General features: G+C 39.7%; 2 protein-coding genes across 2 annotated transcripts; one reads left to right on the top strand and one right to left on the bottom strand.

Moving 5' to 3' along the window:
* The first annotated feature begins 6 nt into the window (after nucleotides 1–6).
* On the top strand, nucleotides 7–5167 carry LOC147867144 (uncharacterized). The gene is made up of 2 exons (XM_087314920.1): nucleotides 7–2490; nucleotides 3238–5167. The coding sequence occupies exons 1-2, from the start codon at nucleotides 534–536 to the stop codon at nucleotides 3750–3752; spliced, it is 2472 nt and encodes an 823-aa protein (XP_087171046.1). The 5' UTR covers nucleotides 7–533; the 3' UTR covers nucleotides 3753–5167.
* A 7874-nt stretch (nucleotides 5168–13041) lies between these two features.
* Nucleotides 13042–22078, bottom strand: LOC147867143 (protein S-acyltransferase 24-like). Its single transcript, XM_087314919.1, has 13 exons — nucleotides 21791–22078; nucleotides 20758–20898; nucleotides 20023–20135; nucleotides 19840–19919; nucleotides 19534–19697; nucleotides 19319–19457; nucleotides 19108–19207; nucleotides 16941–16998; nucleotides 15289–15366; nucleotides 15111–15209; nucleotides 14954–15032; nucleotides 14693–14841; nucleotides 13042–13580 (listed from the first exon to the last, which is right to left on the bottom strand). Exons 1-13 carry the CDS (start codon nucleotides 22061–22063, stop codon nucleotides 13212–13214), a joined length of 1842 nt encoding a protein of 613 aa, XP_087171045.1. The 5' UTR covers nucleotides 22064–22078; the 3' UTR covers nucleotides 13042–13211.
* Nucleotides 22079–22619: the final 541 nt, after the last annotated feature.

Below are 22619 nucleotides of genomic sequence, written 5' to 3'. Positions count from 1 at the left end.
GTGGTGGGCTTAGACCTCTCTAACATGAACCTAAATGGCTCTATCTCCCCTTCCATAGGCCTCCTCCACAACCTTATCAACCTGTCCATGGCACTCAACAACTTAAGTGGGCCCATCCCACCCCTCCTCTCCCAAATTGGCCCATCCTTGAAGCTCCTCAACCTCTCCAATAACCTCCTCACCTCCAATCTCCATAGCCACAGCCAACCCAATCCCCTCCTTAACTTCTCCAACCTCCCATGTCTCCAAGTCCTAGACCTCTACAACAACAACCTGAGTGGGCCATTGCCGGCCGGCGTGACCGAGCTCCCAGCCCTCCGGCACCTCCACCTTGGTGGCAACTACTTCTCAGGCCCCATCCCGCCCGCCTTCGGCTCCTCCCCAGCCCTCTCCAACCTCTCCTACCTAGCCCTCTCCGGGAATAGCTCGGCAACCTCACCTCCCTCCAAGAGCTCTACCTTGGCTACTTCAACCAATTCGAAGGCGGCATCCCTCCTTCCCTCGGACGCCTCTCCCGGCTTGTCCGCCTCGACATGGCCGATTGCGGCCTCTCGGGGAATATTCCCCCCGCACTCGAGAACCTAACCAGCCTAGATTCCCTCTTCCTCCAAATCAACTCCCTCTCGGGCCCCGTCCCCCCGGGCCTCGGCAAACTAATCAATCTCAAGTCCCTAGACCTGTCCAACAACTTCTTATCCGGCCACATTCCCGTAGAGCTCGCGAACCTCCAGAGCTTAGAGCTGCTTAACCTATTCCGGAACGAGATCCATGGCGAGGTTCCGTCCTTCATCGCCGGCCTTCTTTCTCTCAAGGTCTTGTCCCTTTGGGAGAATAACATGACCGGCATCGTCCCTACGCAACTAGGCTTGCTCCAAGACCTAGTGACACTAGACTTGTCTTCGAACGCATTCATCGGTCCTATCCCGCCCGACTTATGTGCACGTGGACAGCTCGAAAGGTTGGTCCTTTTCAACAACCATTTCTCCGGTTACATCCCGGAAAGCTTAGGTACCAATTGTTCTAATCTTGTTAAGATCCGGCTTGGCCAAAACAATCTAAGTGGATCTATACCAAATGGTTTGATGTCCCTCCCTTCATTGCAAATCCTCGAAGCTCCATTGAACCAACTGAGTGGTAGTATACCTGGACAAATCCCTTATAATGAGAAGTTGGGCCGTCTAGATTTGTCGGGGAATTCACTAACTAACCCTATACCACCAAGCATTTGTAACCTATCCGCACTTCAAACCCTTTTATTGCAAGCCAACATGCTATCTAGCCAAATTCCTTCAGAGATAAGCTCTTTAAAGCATCTTTCAAAGCTAGATTTGAGTGGGAATTTGTTGAATGGATCTATACCAGCTTCATTAGGACAATGTGGTGACCTAACCTATATAGACCTTAGTAGGAACAACATCCAAGGTTCAATTCCCACTGCCCTTGAATCACTAGGGGTATTAGATTACCTCAACTTATCACGGAACCAAATCTCAGGTGTCATACCTTCTTCATTCCAACAAATCCAAACCCTAACATCGCTCGACTTATCCTACAATAACCTCTCCGGGGTTATTCCCAACGGGGGCCAATTCGCTACTTTCAATGCAAGCTCATTCATAGGCAACCAAGGCTTGTGTGGAGTTCAATTGATGAGGACTCAATGTGACAACTCCTCGCAAGGCCCTTCTCTTGGGGGCAGTTCGCATGGCAGGATACGTAGCGAGCCAGCCCTAGTGTACTGGGCTATAGTCGGGGCCATCTCGACACTCACCGTGGTGGTTCTCGTGGTCGGGGTTCTACACAACAAACAAGCCTTTTGCTCGCTGCTTGGGAAAGACCACTCAACATTGGCATTGCTCGATAAGAGTGGGCCATGGAACCTTGTTGCCTATCAAAAGCTTGACTTCACATCACATCATGTGCTCGCGTGCCTTACCGATGAAGACAACATCATAGGCAAAGGAGGGTCTGGGACCGTGTACAAATGCGAGACCCCATCGGGCTATGTGGCCGTGAAGAGATTACCTTCGGGAACATACGGTAAAGAAATAGGGAGTGGTGAAGTAGGAAATAGTGATAGTAACAAGATGCATATGGATGATCATGGGTTTTCCGCGGAGATTCGAACCTTAGGCAAGATAAGGCATAGGAACATTGTAAGGCTTTTGGGTTGTTGCTCAAATAAAGACACTAACCTTCTAGTTTATGAGTATATGCCTAATGGGAGCTTAGGTGAGTTGTTACATGGCCCAAAGGGAGGTACTTTGGATTGGGAGAAGAGGTATAAGATCGCGGTCGAGGCCGCCCACGGGCTACGCTATTTACACCACGATTGTTGTCCGATTATCGTGCACCGGGATGTGAAGTCGAATAACATTCTTTTGGACTCGGGGTACGAGGCTCATGTGGCTGACTTTGGGCTCGCAAAGGCACTCGACTATCCCGAGTCTATGTCTTCGGTCGCGGGGTCCTATGGCTACATAGCTCCAGGTAACAAATTCTTCCGTGTGTTTCGCATCATTTTGATATGAAAGAGCAGTATTTTTACATAACCAAAAAACCCTAAATACTAATCTTCTAAACTTTGACCATTGCCTCCAAGCATGTGTGCTCATTCTTTTGGGGGTACATTTTGTTTGCAAACCTAAACCTTGCTCCCATGTCATAATGTTTGTTATTTTTACTTGCTTTCTTGCAACCCTAAAACATCCCTCCCATGTCATAATGTTTGTTGTTTACTTGCTTTCGTGCAACCCTAAACCCTAAAACATCCCCACCATGTCATAATGTTTGTTGTGTACTTGCTTTCTTGCAACCCTAAACCCTAAAACATCCCCACCATGTCATAATGTTTGTTGTGTATTTTCTTTCTTGCAACCCTAAACCCTAAAACATCCCCACCATGTCATAATGTTTGTTGTGTACTTGCTTTCTTGCAACCCTAAACCCTAAAACATCCCCCCCATGTCATAATGTTTGTTGTGTACTTGCTTTCTTGCAACCCTAAACCCTAAAACATCCCCCCCATGTCATAATGGTTGTTGTGTGCTTGCTTTATTGCAACCCTAAACCCTAAAACATCCCCCCCCCCCCCCCCATGTCATAATGTTTGTTGTTTTACTTGCTTTCTTGCAACCCTAAACCCTTGTAAAGCCTAAGGAAAACCCTAAAAAAAAAACCTATACCCTAAAATCCTTGATATGTTGAACAATGACAAATAAATTTTTGGGTTTCCAGAGTATGTATACACATTGAAGGTGGATGAGAAGAGCGACATCTACAGCTTCGGGGTAGTGCTCTTGGAATTACTGACAGGGAAGAGGCCATTTGAGCCAGAGTTTGGGGAGGGTGTGGACATAGCTCAATGGGTGAGGAAGAAGGTCCAAACCAGAGAAGGGGTAATGCAAGTGTTGGACAAAAGGATGAGTGTGGATCTAAGCCAACACATGGTGGTCTCCGAGATCATGCTTGTGCTCAAAGTGGCTCTCCATTGCCTTGTAGACTTGCCAATGCAGAGACCCACAATGCATGAAGTGGTACAAATGCTCACCGACCATCGGCTTCCGAAGAAGACGAAATGCGCGAATTCTTCTTCGTCTTCTTCTTCTTCGAGTGCTTCTTCGTCTTCGTCCCGAGGTCTTCCTCTTTCTGGGGATCTAGCTCAGGCATCATCGGCACCTGCACAAGGGGCATCCATAGCCATAGCCATGTCCACATTGGTGTCCCCTGCTCCTGACCTAATCTCTATATGACTCTTGTGTGTGTGTTTGTGTGAGTGAGTGTGTCTCAGAGAGAAGAAAGACAAGTTGAATCTGATTTGGGTTGCCTTAGGCCTAGGATTCCTTCTGAGGTCAATGTTAGATTCCATTCTATGCTGGATTCCTTTTTGGGCAAGGTTAGATTCCCTCTTGGACACCTTCAGATTCCCTTTCGGGGTAGAGTTGGATTCCGTTCTTCGGACACAAATCCGTTCGGGGTAGAGCTGGATTCCTTTTTGGGCAAGGTTAGATTCCCTCTTGGACACCTTCAGATTCCCTTTCGGGGTAGAGTTGGATTCCGTTCTTCGGACACAAATCGATTCCTTTTGGTAGACACGAATTCCATTTGGACACCTCAATCCCTAAACCCTAAACCCTAAACCAGCTTCATATTCAATTTAGGCACCCTCGTATTCGAATTCATTCTAGGAGTATGTTGGGTTCCGTCAAGATCAAAATTCGGGCACCTTTGGATTAAGTTTGGGCATGTTCAGAGTATTCCAGATCGGGCGACAGATGGTCATCAAGATTTTGTTTGGGCATTGGTTGGATTCCGAAATTGGGCACCCAGGTGGACATTGTTGTTGTTAGATTCCTTCACTCTAGGAGTATGTTGGGTACTCTCGGATTAGATTATGGGCACCTTTGGATATGTTGGGCATGTTTGGATTATTCCAAATTAGGCATCAAATCGTCATCAAGATTCTATTTGGACATTGCTTGGATTCCAATTGGGCACCCCTTTGGACATTGCTCTTGTTAGATTCCGACATTAGTGATGTTAAATTCCATTATTCCATGTAGGGCAACTTGGACGATGGATAAATTTTGGACGCTCTCTAATCCCACATGGGCATCATCCACAGATTCCACGTTAACATTTTATGGTAATTCAATTATGGCACGCATTGATTTCATTCGGACAAGTTTGGATCGAATTACGCTCCATCATATAATATTGCAACATGATTTGGGGTTTGATTCAAGGCACACTCAAATTCCATTGGACCCAATTCAATTACTATCAATTTGAGCTCCATTTCAATAATTAAGACACCTAAGGTTCCATGTGGATCTAGTTTTTCACCAATCTCCGATACTTTCGAGATTCTAGCATTTTGGTCATTTGATACACATTTGGGAACCAAAATGATGTTATTCTATTATGTACATCATATATGCTTGAATGTGAGATTGTAGCCCTAGTCTCAACCTTACCCCTACTAAACTATATTTCGACACTATCTACATTTGGTCCAAGAAGGTCCATGTATAAAGATACATATAAAAAATTAGATTCTACATTTGTCTTTATAAAAAAGTGTCTACCACTTTTTTTCGATTCCCAATATGTACTAGAATGCTTTATAGGATAGGGAAAAATAAATAACAAGAAGGAATATGTGCTCTCGCGGTGGTATGTGTGAATCTTGTTTGTAGTAACCAAAATCCGTCAAATTGTAAAAAAACAAGACCGAAATAATAATAATAATAATAATAACGTTTGTTTCACAAAGGCATATTCGAATAACATGGATATATGTTACAATCTTTGATAGACGAGATGAATGTCCTTGCTAGCTTTCTGGTGCTCTTGCGAGCACAACATTTTTTACCATGTGTGTGTGTGTGTGTGTGGGTGGGCATCTTTAATTTAAAGAAAAAGAGACAAGCGTGTTTCGTTCGTCCTCGTCTTTGGTGTAGACCTAGTGGATAGGTTGTGTGAAAAAAGTAAATGAATTTCAGAAGAGCATCTCTACTATGTCAAGATTTTGGGGAAGTGCAATGCCTTTCTTGTTTGAGCTCTTGCTCGACTATATAACACATATTACATATACATATTTATATCTATATATAACACTTTGTTTAATGTCAGAAGGGGAGAGGAACTGTTCGTGAGTACTCATGTACGCAATTTTCGCATCGCGCGTTTTGCCCCCAAATAACCCTTTTTAGTCGCACATTTCTTGCCCCTACAAACACACGCGTCTGGTAAAAAATCAATCCAGGCTTTTTGCAATCTAATCGTTTCCTTGCCTATGGACATAACACATGCAATGCATCTCAAAATAAAAACCACTCTTCACATTTCCATGTATGCATTGAGAAGATTAGATGCTCCACTCATTTGGAAGACTCTTTGGATGTTCTACATTGCAATTTGCATATGTTGAGGACATGATATTTCATAGCCGCTCAAAAGTTATCAAAATAGAGGAGCTCTAGAATGAAGCACGGGAAAATGATCGATTTGTATGTATGTGCATATACGGGCTTTCATCTCATTCAATCACACAAGTTTATCCAATATAATTATTTCTCTAAGTGAAAAAATATGGAGCCTCTTTTTACTTCTTCATCTTGTTAAGTGAAAATGGGGGAATCTCTATTTGGAGCTTTTCTTTTCTTGTTTGAATGTATGTGTAATGATTCTATTATTTGTACCTTTCACTTGCGTCTACTATCTTTTATATTTGATGGATGTATTTCTAGTTTCGGAATCTCTTAGATAGTCCTATTGGACAGACTTTTATCCCTCGTCGATTTCTCGAGCTCCCCCCATCCTCAGTATTGCTAATCTTTCGGGGATATTTAATTTTTCTTTTTTCACAAATATCCATGTGATTGCTATGTTTCGAATCGTTTACTTCCAACCTTAAGGTAAAACCATTAGCTTTACCACTACACCGTTGTGTTTACATGTCCGAGTCCAATGATTTGATAATGATGTGAAGTTGTATACCTACAAGCAAAGACGTGGTAGATAGGGACATCTAAGGTGTATTATATGTTGCATACAACAACACATTCACATGGTGTCCATGGTTGGCATGTACAGTCCTTGTTAATTTCTCTCAATTTATCCCAAAGTCCATTTTGCCCCATTAAATACCAATTATGAACTTTCTCTCTTTTCTCCCTCAATAATCCTTAGAACATCTGTGGGGAATTTCATCTCACCTTGTTTCATCTTGGTTATCAGTTTCTTAGTTTTGTTATACAATTCTTTTAATCTTCCTTAATAATTGAATAATCGTCCTAGGTTTATTGAACTTATTCTCTAACTATCCATGCCTCTTAACGTTGTGGATTTCTACATTGTTATGTTTGTGGACTACTAATTGATGTAATGCTAACAATGTGCTTGTAATGTTCATTCTAGAAGTTTTAAGTTCAATTCTAGTGTCTGTTTTGTCAATAGGTTTTTATTTCCTCTACCTTTCATGTAAGGCCAATGCTTTCATTTTCCATTCTTGTATTATGGTGCCCATGAGCACAACCTTAAACCCTCTGCTTGAGAATTGATGCAATGCTTTTCATTTTTCATTTGGGACGCGCAAGCTCAACTTTATCCATTGAATTGTGTATTGTTTTGGGAATGCCAACCACTCTTAGCATGTTTTTAGGAAATCCGATTGCCATCCCCCAAATAAGCATGAAACATATGCCAACATACTCTTCTATAAGTCAATATGGCTAAATTCTCACTATAATACTTAACACGTGAACCTTGAAAATGGTCATGCAATTATAATAGCCTATACAATCATCTACATACTCACTTGACTCGAAACTTTTGCTTGTGTTACACTACTCAATTTGCACACTAGAACTCAAAGAGTACACAACATCAAATGGTTCCAAATGCCTTATTTCTTATGTTCTTGTATCAAGTTTCACATATGGGCATAACAATAGAAATACTACAAAACATTCTTTCATATCTTGGTATAACTCCCAACTCTAGGCACATGAGCTTTTACACCATCTACCCTTAAACATGAATGCCCCTAAAGATGAAAATTCTTGTACACTTAAATGCCCATTCCGATAACATGAGGATAATGGCACATAATAGAGCCGTTTGGGAAGATATTGACTTGACTATCCTTAGTTGGTATTTTTATGAGCTCAATTTGCTTATCCTCATGATATTACATGGATATGCTCCATCTTTTAGAGGCTACAACATTTTGTCCTCATGCAATGTGGCGCAAGGAAGCTTGTGGTTATTGCTAAAATAAGTATCTATTGGAATTATAAATGAAACTGCTCCTTTGTAAAATTGCTTTGCATATTGTGCTTTGAAGGTTGAGAGAGACATCCAACAAATCACTTCATCAACTTATGTAAAGAGAGCAAAATGACATCTAGCATTGCAAACATTTTTGCCAAATAACAATCTATGTGCCCCAAAGTCACCAAGGTTACAGACATCATAGCAAAAAATTGAGATGTAGGATGTTATTATGATATCACAAGATACCTTTAATTGCTACATTATGTAGTTAACTACCTTTGTACATAGCATGATTCACTCACTACTACACCCATGATGTTGTAAAGATGGGTATGTACAATGTGTAGGGATGTTGGGTTTATTAGTAACATGTGATGGCCACTCCAAGGATAGAGAGTGAGTGAGTGAGTGATTGTGTCATAAATGGGAAATGTGTAGTGATTTTTTTATTTGGCCAACATGGAGTTAGAGTATATCTACGAAAGTTGAAGGTTGTATTGGTGTGACAATTTGTTTGTTGGAGTAAGTCGAAAATTTTCCCTTAGTGGAGTGTTTGTCTTCCCTATTGGTAGCGATTTAAACACATCACTATCCATATCGCAGTAATACCACTTAGTTGTAGTATCATTGTGGTGTTTTTCACACATTTATCGCTATATTTGTATGTTTTCACTTGCAAACAGAATAGTTTTATCACCGATGAGGAAGCCAATTTCGACCTATGGGACCAAACAACATATAATCTTGTATGTGACTCCTTCCTAAGAAGGGGGGTTACTACTCTCTAGTAAAAAACTTTGTGTGTGTGTGTGTGTGTGCTCATACATATTGAGATCTATGAGAACCCAAGTTTGGTGGCCTAGTCATGGAGAGGATCAAAGGTTCTCACAATTGTTGATGCTATGATGTAAACCACCAAGTACATTTGAAGATGTGGTTGATAATTAATCTCAAAGGTTGTCGGAATTTGAAGATGCCAAACAATGGTTATGTATTCCCCCAAATTATGGATTTATTTGGGAGAAACTACAAGATACAATTGTCGCAAGAATCTTTCCCATTGAAAACAAATGTTGCACCTTGGGTGGATTGGCAGTTACAAGATGGTACACTACAAATATATTGTATCATCATGCAATGACATCATTATCTTGGCTATCTCCAAAAGCAGAGAAGTTGTGGAATGTATGTAAGTCGAATACCATGTGGTAGAAAATATTACAACGTGGTTGGCATTCCCATCTACCATTTCGTGCAAAGGTATTCATATGGAGAGTCATGATTGGTGGGCTCCCATTAGGTTCGGCTTTACAGAGACAAGGACTAAGGTCTTGCACTTGTTTCTTTTGCACCATTCTATTAGAGGATAGTACACATAGGTTCATTAAATGTCATATAGCATGTACCATTTGGAAGTACTTATTGGACATTTGGCAAGTTTTAACCTATTGTTATTTGAGACCTCAACAATGGGTTTTTTCTCAATATGTTCAAAATGGTTCAAATGATGATGGAGATATTGTTCCAATTTTTACATTATTGGGGACTATAACACAATTGGAATATGTGTAATGCTTTTATGTTTGATAATAAACATGGGGTGAAAGCCTATATAAAGAAACTAAAAGGTATTCTCATATGGACTTTTTGGATGTTAGAGCATGTGGGGATCATTTCCTCAAATGCATATTCAAGTTTTTTAATGGCATTACAAGACGTCTCTCTCCTTACATAGGCATATGATAGATAGAGGAGACTAAGAAGTGTTGTAACTAAGTGGGTTTTACCTACAATTAATTTACAGAGAGAGGTTGATCCAGAAAGGAGATGTCTCTGAAGCAAGGGAAGCACTTGCGATCTATATGTCAATGACAAGGGTGGTGAGATCATCGTCCATGGGGCCAAGGCCTATGTGCCCGACAAATTGCAATTGCCCAATCTATTGTAACCCCTTTGTTATAAATGTTACTAAGTAAACAAAAAAGTAAAGAAGATAAAAAGAGACAAAAGAATCTTGTTATTAGCACATAAGTTAGATATATTGTAATTTTTGTCTTTAAAACGCTTCTAGCATAGGTTGATCCAAAAAGGAGATGTCTCTGAAGCAAAGGGAAGCACTTGCGATCTATCTGTCAATGACAAGGGTGGTGAGATCATCGTCCATGAGGCCAAGGCCTATGTGCCCAACAAATTGCAATTGCCCAATCTATTGTAACCCCTTTGTTATGTCCTGGTCGGGAGCCCATATGTGTAGCCCTTGATTGACCTGTAGCATTAGGAGTGATGGGGTTAAAGAAAGTTGTGATTGTTCTTTGTGGATGAGCTTGTGTGGTTGTATTGTTGTCCTTCAACAATTTTCCCCTATCTCTCTTGAGTTCTAGCAAGAAAAGTCCTAGGCACCATTGGTTCTCATATTCCAATACTTTGCATAGTGGGCCAAAGTCGTTTAAAGAGGCAATGGTATCTCCCTCTTATTTCATAAAAGATGATACAGTGACAAACATAGTGTTCATTGAATTCCACCCCTTGATGACACAATTGACAAATTCTTTTCTTCTAGAGGTATTCATGATATTTGTGTACCTTTATCTCCAACCAAAGTGATGAAGTTCACAACTGCCCTATCACAATAGATGTATGTCCATATAAGATGGCATTATGATTAATCCACCCTAGAATGTGTGTAAAAAGTACCAAGTGATATAGCACATGTTAACTTTTTTTCAAGGTTAATAATATCATGTTGGATTACTATATTCTTTTCCACTTTGGTCATATTTAGATGGGGACAATCCAAGCAATATTGGAACAAGGGTAGTGCATTTATGCTTATGCCATGTGGCTCAAACCATTGTTGCATTTCAACATACCAACAATGAATGCCTCCATATTTAGATAATATTCTTGATGACATAAACACCAACTTTGACTACCTTACTTTAGGGAGCTCCCAAAGATTTTGGATGTAGGTCAATAATTGGAATAATGCCTCGGTGATTATAGCGGTTGCTCCCATCTCTGCCCTAATTATATCATGGGACATGGATGTTGTGCTCCTTATCATACGGGTAATCATTGACACTAAAGGTCTCTCAAAATCTTTCCAAGTATTTGCCTTGTTAAGACTCAGTCACCACGTTTCTACGCCATAGAGAAGAGTAATTGTCACAAGTGCATCAAATAGCCAAGTTTAGTTTGTGACTCTTGGAACTGCAAATGTGCACATTGTCTTTCGAGAGCCCCAAGGGCTAAATATCCACAAGAAAGTCAAGCACAGACAACCTCCTGTAAGGAGAACCTATGCCCTTTAAATGATATTCCAAGGTAGGTGTATGAGCATGTGTATGCCACCTTTTCCCCTCCCAAGAAGAATTCTTGTTATGATCTTGTTCATCATGCTTGAGTGGTGTTAAACACCATAACTTTAGTTTTATCTATGTTTATCAACAAACCTTTGTCCGTAAAAAATAGTTTAAAGGTATGTATATGTCTTTGTAGTCCCTCCGGAGAGTGAGAAATCAACACAATATCATCAGTAATGATGATAGTTGTATAGTTATACCCGCTAGGCATTCTTTTGAACCCCTCAAAGCTCTCTATGTAATGTGATACCTCATCTAAATAGAGATCAAAGAGAGTGTGTAAAAGTGGGAATCCTTGTTTTACTCTGATTGGCTAGATATTGCCTCTAGCAAACCATTGGGAGACCACACTTTTCTTGACACATATTCATATAGATTCCCCTTTGCATATATGTAGGAACACCAAGGTCTTCTAGTCATTGCATAAAATGAGCATGTGACACATTGTCAAGGCTTTTTGGAAATCCACAAAGTAGAAAATCCTCTTATTACTAGCTCTACCCTCCTCAAGGGTCAATATGTGATCCAAAATGGTGAACCCCTTCCGAAAACCTACAAGTCCACTTTGCACTACCCATATACTCAATTCTAACTATAGGATCAAACCCATGTAATTTAACCATCATATAGTTGTTTGGCATCATGGGGTCTTCAATCTTGAGGATTGGCACAATGGTATGTTCTATCTAACTAGTAGGAAAACCTTCATGCATGGCTCCATTACAGATGTGTGCTAGCAATGGGAACAAGATGTCATGGGTATAGATAAAGTGCTCACCATCCAACCCATCATGATCGTGGGCCTTCCCAAATTGTAACCGATCAATGTCATGTCTTACATTTTGTGGAGTAATAAAGGTGGATTCAGGTGGGCATGGGCCATGTGGGTGGGGAAGTCAAGGCCCCCACGAGATATCATATAGTACCTTTGCATATTCATGCGATACAAATGATCTTTAATTTTGTATAGTACATCATGAGGTGTTAATTCACAATGCAAGCATCTCCTGGAATCACGACATTCCTCATCATACCAACTATTTTGTATGACAACACCAAGTTTTTGGGTGCATTGGCTGCTATATGGGGAAAGGCATTTGTGGCTTTTCTTTATGCAATGATTTTCACAATCCTTGTGTAACTTCATCTTAGGGTCCGAAAGGATCCAAATCTTGCATGCCATTATATACTCCACAGCTATACACATCAATTGCTTGTTCATCTAGAGAGAGAGAGAGAGAGAATTTGACATGTTACACCACCTTACATATAATTAAACAAGAAAGTCTTTACCCTTTCAATTGGTTACCACTCAAGGAGCCAAAACTTTGCCCTCCATGTCATTCATGTAGACTACTTCAAAGATTGGTGTTTAAGAATCTTGGTTTATGGTCTCCATGGAATAAATCAATATGCTCAACAAAAACAAAATTGACTTGACAATTTTCAACACTTTGGCATCTTAAACCTCAATGGACTTACCTTTTATGTCACCTAGCCTAACAAAACCTTCGAGGGTGTATTTACTATACTGGGACGAGCACGTGGGTTTACTGGGACGGGCTGATTGTATTGTCACATGTGCATGCACACATGGGTACACGTTGGCGCGCGTGCGCGCGTGCGTGCGTGCGTGCGCGCGTGCGCGGGTGCGCGGGTGCGTGCGTGCGTGCGTGCGTGCATGCGTGCGTGCGTGCGTGCGTGCGTGGGTGTGTGGGTGTGTGTGTGTGTGTGTGTGTGTGTGTGTGTGTGTGTGTGTGTGTGTGTGTGTGTGTGTGTGTGTGTGTGTGTGTGTGTGTGTGTGTGTGTGTGTGAGAGAGAGAGAGAGAGAGAGAGAGAGAGAGAGAGAGAGAGTTAAACGTTTAGATATCCTTTCATATATTGATGCAGATTTTCAATGAACAAAAAAATGATTGTGGTGCCATTTAGCAATGGAGATGTTGAGGTTAATAAAGATATTGTTAGGACTTCTCGCTATATGGGAAAGTAGGCTATCTTTTGTTGTACAGATACTGAGAAAGTAATGTACACATATTTCTCTTTCATGACCTAAGAACCTGCGTTCTTGAATTAATGATCCAATCCAAGGCCAAGACCTAAGGGAACAAATTTGGAAGAATGTTCATGGTTGTTTAGGCTACTTGATGATGCATGTTGGTGGTGATGATGTTGATATTTTGCACTACCATTTGAACTCACAACACTCGAGGAAGAAGGAACATTTGAATGACCTGAGAGCTGAAGCATATGCAACCCACCATTGTGTTGCAATGGTTGTTTCAAAACCTCTATGTCCTCCTTGTACCCTTGTATAAGGAAATCACTACAATTCTTGCGGCATCCATGATCATAAGGGTTGTGGAAATGCCCATCCGGACCTTTTAAGTAGCTATATCGCATGGCATTTGTAAGTTCATTAGTGGTAATGTTTTGTGCAACCTGCAATGAGGAAATAACCCATGGAACATGAATCAGTCAGAAAGCAATAAGATTTTCACGGTCTCAGGAACAATCACACAGTGAAGTGAAGCAACACAAAATTTCCATCCTAGTTTGTGCATATATGTATAGCCCTTGGGGGTCTTCAGGATAGAGATTGACTCACCAATTCACAGACCAACATCAGACTCTAGTGGACGCCAATGTAGCATTATTTTATTTCTTTCTTTTTATGGTTAACACTAAATTTCCCCAGTTCCCGGATAATCATGCACCTTTGGTGAAGAACAAAAAAAATCCTCGCACAACCCCTATGAGTCCATAGAACTGGATATACCAATGGCAAGGAGAAAAACCTAGATTTTTTATGACTACATAAACGGCTATCTACCCTTGTCTGCTCACCTCATCTGCTTTCTCAGTTCTCTCCATCATGAGTAGCACTTGACTGCCATAGCCAAATTTGAGCTTATGGAAATTTTCAGTATAGTTTTTGACGCATCCATGCCTCAAACCAGCTGATGGGAGAGTCTGTTTTTGGCTTCCCCTCTTATTCAATAAACTTTTTATTAATTAATTCTTCGATCTTAGACAGATAGATGCTTACTTAAGATAGCACCTTATGAGGATCTCAATGTACATTGAGAAACACAAGCCAAATTCACATTGACCAACCATCAATGCCAGAGTCCAAAAGACAGTAAAGTCCCCAAGGGTAAGGGTGCAAGAGCAGCGCTCATCGTTGATCAAAATGAAGGCCCTATATATAGGGTTCCTCAAAACACCAACCTCCTCCTAATGATACCTTCATGCACTATAGGTCTAATCCTTTATTATGGAACTTTCACATTAGATTGGACATTGCAGGTAAGCAAGCAAGAGTGGTGAACATTTAATGATCAAGAGGAGGGCGTGGGGTCCTATTTATATACTCAACCTCCCTCTAATTAGGGGTTCCTTCACACACTAGAGGTCTGATCTCTATTTACAAACCTTCTGCACCAGCTCGGCACTGACTACACCCATCAATCTGTCTCGTGACATAAAATGTGCTTATGGGGACAAAAACAAAAAAGGCTGATAACAGAGTATATCTCTCAGAAGTGAGATACCTGATTTGCCTGCATCACTGTCAAGGTTGAAACACCTGTGAATAGGAATATATCAACAATAAGAAAAGCCAAAGCACCAGAATGCCGTGCCCCAATGAAAGCAATCCATCCCCCTACTGAGGTGGGAGCAGTAGGATCGGTCCATAGCCCTGCAATGGTATTGAAGGAAACATCATATCCATTACAATAAGTAACACTACCATAGTACTCTCAACATTAACATCCACATAAGCCACTGCACTCCTTGATATTGACATTTACTTTGGATAGTTATAATTCCAGTGAGGAGCATTGCCGCGGTTTCTAAACAAAGGAAAATCATAAAGTCCCATTTATTTTTCTGCACCCAACACCAAAATAAGTATGGTTATCATAGGATTCATAGAGTACAATATCTAAGTAGCAGATTAGTAACTACCTTGCCAACACAGTTGGAAATCCACGGGCAGTGATGATCAAATTGTTCCACACATCTGTTACAAGAGGAGCAATGTTTGGAACGTGGAGGTCGTACTACCTGCATATCAGATATAAGAAAAAGTTGAAAAACAGTTATCATTGCATATCATTTGTTTCAAAATTAACACTCAAACAACCTTGCAAGTTGGGCATAGTTGTGACCAATGCCCTGCCCAAAGAGCTGCATTGCTGAATTCACTCTTCAATAATGGTTTCTGCAACAACTCGAGCAAAGCAAACAATGAGGGATATGGAAATAGGTGCAAAGCCTAATATAGCAAAAAGCCATCATTGTGCCATCCATTTGTATATAAAAAATTATGCATGCCAAAAATGGATATGTACAGTGGCTCAAACTTTATCAGAACACATGCACATTAAAATGTGCCTCATCAAGAACATCAAAGGAATGACAGAAAAAGCTGATACTAGGAATGATGCTTAGCTACAATGACAGCTGATTGTATGAAAAAGATTGTAGCGGAAGCATCAACCAGAGCAAATACACACTAATATACATAGAGAAAAAATAGTAAAGTCTGCAGAAGAGCAATAAACAATACAGATGTGCAGTGGAAGCATCAGACAGAAAAAGAGTACAATCTGGAGGCTTGATACCCATACATAAAGCTTGGAGCTTATATGGCTTGATAAATAAAATGAAGGTTCTATTAAAGGGTCAGACATAAAAAATGAAATGATCAGTTGCAAAAACACGTCTTGGATTATAAAATACAAAAAGTGTAGTCCGGAAAAGAAATCTCACCGGACCTATTCATCAAATATCATAGCACACAGATTAAATGCACCTAGATACTGAGGCAGTGATAAAGCCAGTGGCCACATGTTAAATGCTATGAAGCCAGAAGCCAGTAACCACAAAATAAGTCATTCGTCGGTGTTCCACTGATACTTGAGGATTCAACGATACCTGCAAGAGTACAACACTTGCTGCCCAGGCTGCGACAGAGAATGCCATATAGAAATCACTTTCACCAATAAATCATGACTATTTACCATTTTTACCATCACACAGTGTTATCATGTGACATGGCCTCATGAAGATGGAGTTTGTGATCCCAAAAGGGCTACAGGCCCATACATGCCCTTATGAGGATGCATCATGCAACCCACTAGGGCTACTGAGTTTGGCTACTGCATTGAAATAGGAATGAGGACATGGGGTGAGTGTATGATGGGGTACTGTATACATATGTGTGTATGTGTGTGTATATGCACACATATATATTTAAGTATATGTTTATACCAAAAAGTCACAAAATTTGTCATACCAAAGTTTATTTCCAAGAGAGAAATTTTTTTCTCGCTAACATATATATGAAGTATATATTTTTGTGTACGTATCACAAAATTTGTTCCGCCAAACGGCTATTTCACATCTTTTTCCACTGTTAGTATCAACAGGGCACTTCCAGAATGATCCAGCTCCAGTTCCATGCTGGAACTCGGATTACAGGTTCCACGTATTCAGAGTAATAATTCATAGCATATGTGTGGAAAGGAAGCACCACTAGCATACCCTCTAGTAGCATTTTGAATCATCCATCCTTGACAATGTCAGGCATGTACCTTTTTCGCTTGCTCAAACATAATGCACAACTCACAAAAGTTAAAGTTTATCCTGTACCATACCCACTGACTGCCATATAGAAATGGGGATGAGGATTTTATCCGTTACACAGATGTTAATGATATATCACCGTCATCACACCTATCTCATGATTTGCATTTCAAATATAGTGATACCGAATAAGTATTAAGAACTTACATCTTCTTTCTCTTCTTGAGATCGAAAATCAGATGCGTTGATATAACCAGGATCCTTGCTACAAAGACACAAATTTCATATCAGAAAAAAATCTTGAAGCTAATATTGTTTCGGTAGTTACATTTCAGAAGATTTAATTATCTTAGTAACAAAATGAAGAAGAAATATTCAAAACTATAGTGTTTCAGTTTCTGATCATCAATAACTTGTCGACAGATAAACCATTAGTCAATTGAAGTTTGCAATATCACATCAAACATAAACAGCACCTGATTCCTTATAAACAGACCTCCGCTCGTATGATATCATGCATATTTCAAGAAAAATGCTGGCAGCTAATTCTTGAAGCTATAAAGTTGGAAAGCACAGTCGCTTGAAGTAATTAGCCATTCTAAATTTTGTTTGAGAGTGAGAAACCTCAACGTGAAGCTAAAAACCTACCCAAAAAACTAGAATAAAGATTGCCTCAAAAGAACTATGTTAGGAGTCATGGTGCATGAATCTAGACTATACATGACGCCTAAATTTTAATCTATGAAAAAAGGATTGCCAAACGTTGGATACCCGTGTCCACACATCCAAACAGCATCCAAAATACCCTTGAAATTTGTCTCCCATACACAAAAACAAACAGAAAGATCATCAGTGGTAAATATATTAATGGTCAGGCAACTAGTAACCTTTGGACTTTGGATGAGCTCCAATTTGCTCATGTTGACCAAGACACCTGGGATCATTTCCAAGTCTCAACAAGTACATAGCACGAACTAGCTATGTACTTTTCTTCAAGGGGTCGTCCTAGCAAATGTAGATACTTTTTAGAGAATCTGACAAATTTGATCTGATCAGTGGACTATCTTTATATGTTGATCATTGGGCATATATATCTTTAAACTTTTATCTGATCAGTAATCTTTGCATTTGGACAGCCATATAATGTGTGGCAGCAATTGTATGTGTACACTTGTGACACTCAAGTATACCTGTCTCAAGTTATTTCTTTTATGCATGAGCTATTTAGAGGTGCCATGTGAAATCAGATACTCATGCCTACACTACCTTTTCTTCATATCCACAATATAAGGTTAGACCAAAATATCACTGAAACAAAAGTTAATAAAAAAACTAATCCACCGAGATTTTATACCCAAACATGATGAAAGCTAGGATAGATAAAAAGAGAAGAAAAGGTGATCCAAAAGAAACTAATGATAACAAATTTGAGATGGAACCAATAGTTGGCATGTATCTTTTCTGATTTTTGAAACCACCCGGAATTGTGAGCAGTCAAATAGAAACTTCAGAAGGGCATGATTTTTTATTACATTCATGCTCTTAGAGTGGATTTACTGGCTTGACTATGACAAGATTAATTCCCATGCAGCTTGGAAATCACCTGTCACCAAGTACCTAACAGCCTGATTTGAATAGTTGAAACCCAAACTATTAATAGATCGATTGAAGTAGCCACAATGTCCCCTTACATCATCTCTAGTATACCTTCCTGTGTGCAACTAATCAATGAGTGACTCTTGTGTCTGAAACGTTTATCCATTAGGCCATTTCCTATCACCCTGTCTATACTCCATCTGTTAGGTAGACCTTTAGAGCTCTTGAGTTCACATTATCCTCCCTTATTTACCTTCCAACCAATGAGGACACTGACAAAGATGTTCACAGTTCTAAGGCCCCAACCACAAGATCACCCTATGTCAACAAAAGCTTCCCTACCCACAAGGCATTCAGAGGAGAACCAAAATGATGCAAAAGAATGTTACGATGTGTATGTGCAAGATGCTGAAACAGATGCTACGTCACTTTTAGGCATTCATTCATGACGCTCAAGCTACACAATCAAGTTTGGAACAACTTGCCTTAATTACATTTCATGGCATTTATCAGCGCTTGATTATATTGCTAATATCTAATGCCTTCAATGTCCACGGAACGGAATACATTCACAAGTTGTTCTCACTTAACATAGGAAGAACACCTCATTCATATTCAACCCCATATTCTGAAACATTCTAGCACAAGTCAAACTAAACATCCATGTGTGAGTGATGTGCTGTAAATTTCTTTCTTCAATGCAGGGAGATGATTTCCTTACTATCAAAAAGAATGCAAATCGCATTGTTTATTTTCAAAATGTCGTGCTAGGCTTTACCTGCTGCATCTGTATAGCAGAAATAAACCACTTGTCGCAATGAAAACTGCTAGCCACGCCCAAAGGCCAACAACAGTTGGTATTCTAAAGAATGTTGGTGCTGCACAACACAAACAGTGACAGACAATGAAGTAGAAATATATTTTATTACAATATTATTCTCACATTGTTCTTGAATCTCAAGTTGCGCCATTTTAAAGAATGAACTTACATATGATAACAGAATTGACATAGGTTACAAGCAATCCAATTATTAGGACCCACAATATTGGGACAAGCCCAAACTTCGTTATTATCCTTATTCCACTCTTGGCACCTTCCCGCTTACGGAAAACCTCTTTTGCATTTGACTATATAGAAAGTAAACAAAGTCAATGCATACTGATAACAACACTTTTAACGCATTTGTAGTTTGTTATCACTTACAAGGAAAAGGGCTACGTGTCGATGGCCTTTGTCAGAGGCGAGTTTAGCTGGCGTACACCCAGTATTGTCTGTAGCTAATAGATCTTCTTTTGTGCCTGATTGTACCAGCACAGTGCATACTTCTAGCTTCCCTCTAATGGCAGCCCAGTGCAAAGGACTGCAACCTGTTCTTTAACATATTATAGAACATCATTGGCAATCCTCACAATAGGATATTACTGTCTCTCTTTTAACAGCGCTCAGAATAGGATAGTACCCCCACTTGCAACAAAAACTGCTGATTACAAGTAGAATTGTATGGCTTACCTTCTTTATCTTGTCGACTCCGGTTTGAATCCATGAAAAGGAGCAATCTCACACAATCCGGAAACCCATTGTATGCCGCCCTATAATGATTCACCTTACATAGTCAGTTTCATTATAAGGAAAATGGAGCAATTAGAAGCTGATTAAAATGTGAAGGCCCATCATTGTGAACAAAGACGCTACCAATGAAGAGGGCTTCGGCCATCATTGTCAAGAGCATCAATATCAGCACCCCATTTTAAGGCTACATGATACAAAAAAGCTGTCTGTCCATATTGAGCTGCAACATGCGTTGCCTGGAAATTTAGTTCAAAAATGCAGCTTATAAGCATTTTCCATGTTCATCTACACAGAATACTCAAGAGCATATGCAATGTCTGATGAAATGCATGGAGGTAGAATCCTAAATCACCGCCAGCATGATCACACTGCTTAAACAACCTTGGACAATATCCAGATTATTTAAGCATACAATGACAACAGATCTTCCAGAGTTTACACTTGCAAAACCAATGGCTACTATCTTTATATATTTCATTCATGTATTCCAAAATCCCAATATGATTGAAAGCATACATCATCGCATCAAATTAACCCATAATAAGCAACCACTATCCCTATACCAGACAGAGAACATTGCTAGAGTCGTATCTAGAGTCTTCCTGACCAGAGAATAATGCCATAATGCACGCTTCCTTCTTAAACATTTAGCAGGGCTCTAGAGCTATCCTTGTAAGGACCTCAATTGACATCATTTTCTGAAGACAGATCTTTGAAACTGCACAAGGAATGCGTCATAGCACAAACATATAAAAATTGCGAGTGTAATTTCTCATCAATTTCTTATTATTTTCATGCATGAAAAGAAAATTTGGGAAATAAGTGAAGAAAACTATATTCCCCGAACATTGTTTGTACCCGATATCCATGAGAATCTGCGTATTCAAGTTGAGCTCCATTCTGTAATAGAAGTTCTGCAACCTGGATCGATCCCCGGACAGCTGCCCAATGTAGAGCTGTTTGACCCGTACGATCACAAGCATTCACATGTGCTCCATGCTGATGTGATCTCCACACAAAGGAAAATTAGGCAATATGAAACAAACCATGACACATGGCATGGCTATGATAAGATGCATAGAATTGTCATCCATACAAAACAATATAAGGAAAAATCTGTTCCTTTTCAAGAAATAACGTTGATATCTGCAACCATATAAAGTTAAATGAAATAATTTATCATCCATATGAGTTGATGAATAAAACTATGTCAATTTAGCAATAAATGAAACAAATGTACATCCATATAAGACAAAATTTTGAAATAGATGAGAGATATTACAATTTTTTCCACAAAATTACGGCTTTACATATTCATACAGACATGAAATTTCAATGAAATGAGAGCAACATGCAAGCATACATATAATTTCCATACAATGATAGCTAGATATATAAATCCATTTGTACAACTTCCACGCAATTTTCATGAAAAGAGAGCTATATATACACACAATTTCCCCAAATTGAGAGGTGGAAACATACAGACACACAATTTCCATGAAACGAGATTTATGTATTTACAATTGCATGCATACATCAAATTTTGACAAAATAAGAGCTATATAAATACATACATGCATACAATTTCCATGAAATGAGCGCCATACATCTATAAGTAAATGCATATAGCTTCAATTGAATGACAGCTATATATACACGTGCATACACATACACACTCTCGCATACCATATTATACATTAATACACATTTATTCGTACATATATATGTGTAAAACAGAAAATGAGAGTATGAAGAAGGAAAGGGATATGCACATATCATATGCATACACACACTCACACACCGTGCCATAAATTAATACAAATGTATACGTACATATATACATGTAAAACAGAGAATGAGAGGGTGAAGAAGGGAAGGGGAAGCATACCTCGATGATGTACTGAGCAGTAGCGACGCGATTATTGAGAGAACTCCATTGCAAGGCAAAGAAACCTCCATTGTCGGGGCGAGAAACAGAGCAGCGTTCCGTCTCGACGAGGCGATGGAGCTTCTCTAGATCTCCATAGGCTGCAGCTGTGTAAATGTCTTCACGAAGGGCTTCGTCCGCCCCTTCTCGGGGTAATCCCTCCTGCTGCTTGGAGACGAGAGATGATGATGATGATGCCGGCTCTGAGACGACCTCGATCTCCGATGAGGCCATAGCCAGCAGGATTCGAACCTTCGATCGACCGAAGAAGAAGAAGAAGAAGCAGGAGGGACGAAATCCTTTAAATGAATAAACTACAAAAATAGGCCTCTTGTTTGTAGATTATTATGTGCTGCGTGTTATGTGTTATGTGTTTATGTGTTATGTGTTATGTGTTTATGTGTTATGTGTTATGTGTTATGTGTTATGTGTTATGTGTTATGTGTTATGTGTTATGTGTTATGTGTTATGTGTTATGTGTTATGTGTTATGTGTTATGTGTTATGTGTTATGTGTTATGTGTTATGTGTTATGTCTCATGTGTCATGTGTCATGTGTTATGTGTTATGTGTCATGTGTTATTATGTGCTGCATGTTATGTGTTATGTGTTATGTGTTATGTGTTATGTGTTATGTGTTACGTGTTATGTGTTATGTGTTATGTGTTACATATATGTGGTTAAAGAGTGTCTTTGTGATGGCTTGTGACCCCTCCTCCATCTCCTCTGTCTAGGTTGACCTTCAACCAATAATGTCAATCATAGTTTCTAGTCCTTGGGTTGTTAGCTAT

This window comes from Azolla caroliniana, unplaced genomic scaffold, assembly GCF_043228905.1.
Source record: "Azolla caroliniana isolate FFs.n. ecotype wild unplaced genomic scaffold, voAzoCaro1.0.p SCAF_2, whole genome shotgun sequence".
NCBI lineage: Eukaryota > Viridiplantae > Streptophyta > Polypodiopsida > Salviniales > Salviniaceae > Azolla > Azolla caroliniana.
The sequence above is the reverse complement of the archived record's forward strand: the minus strand, read 5'-3'. Positions and strand labels throughout refer to the sequence as shown.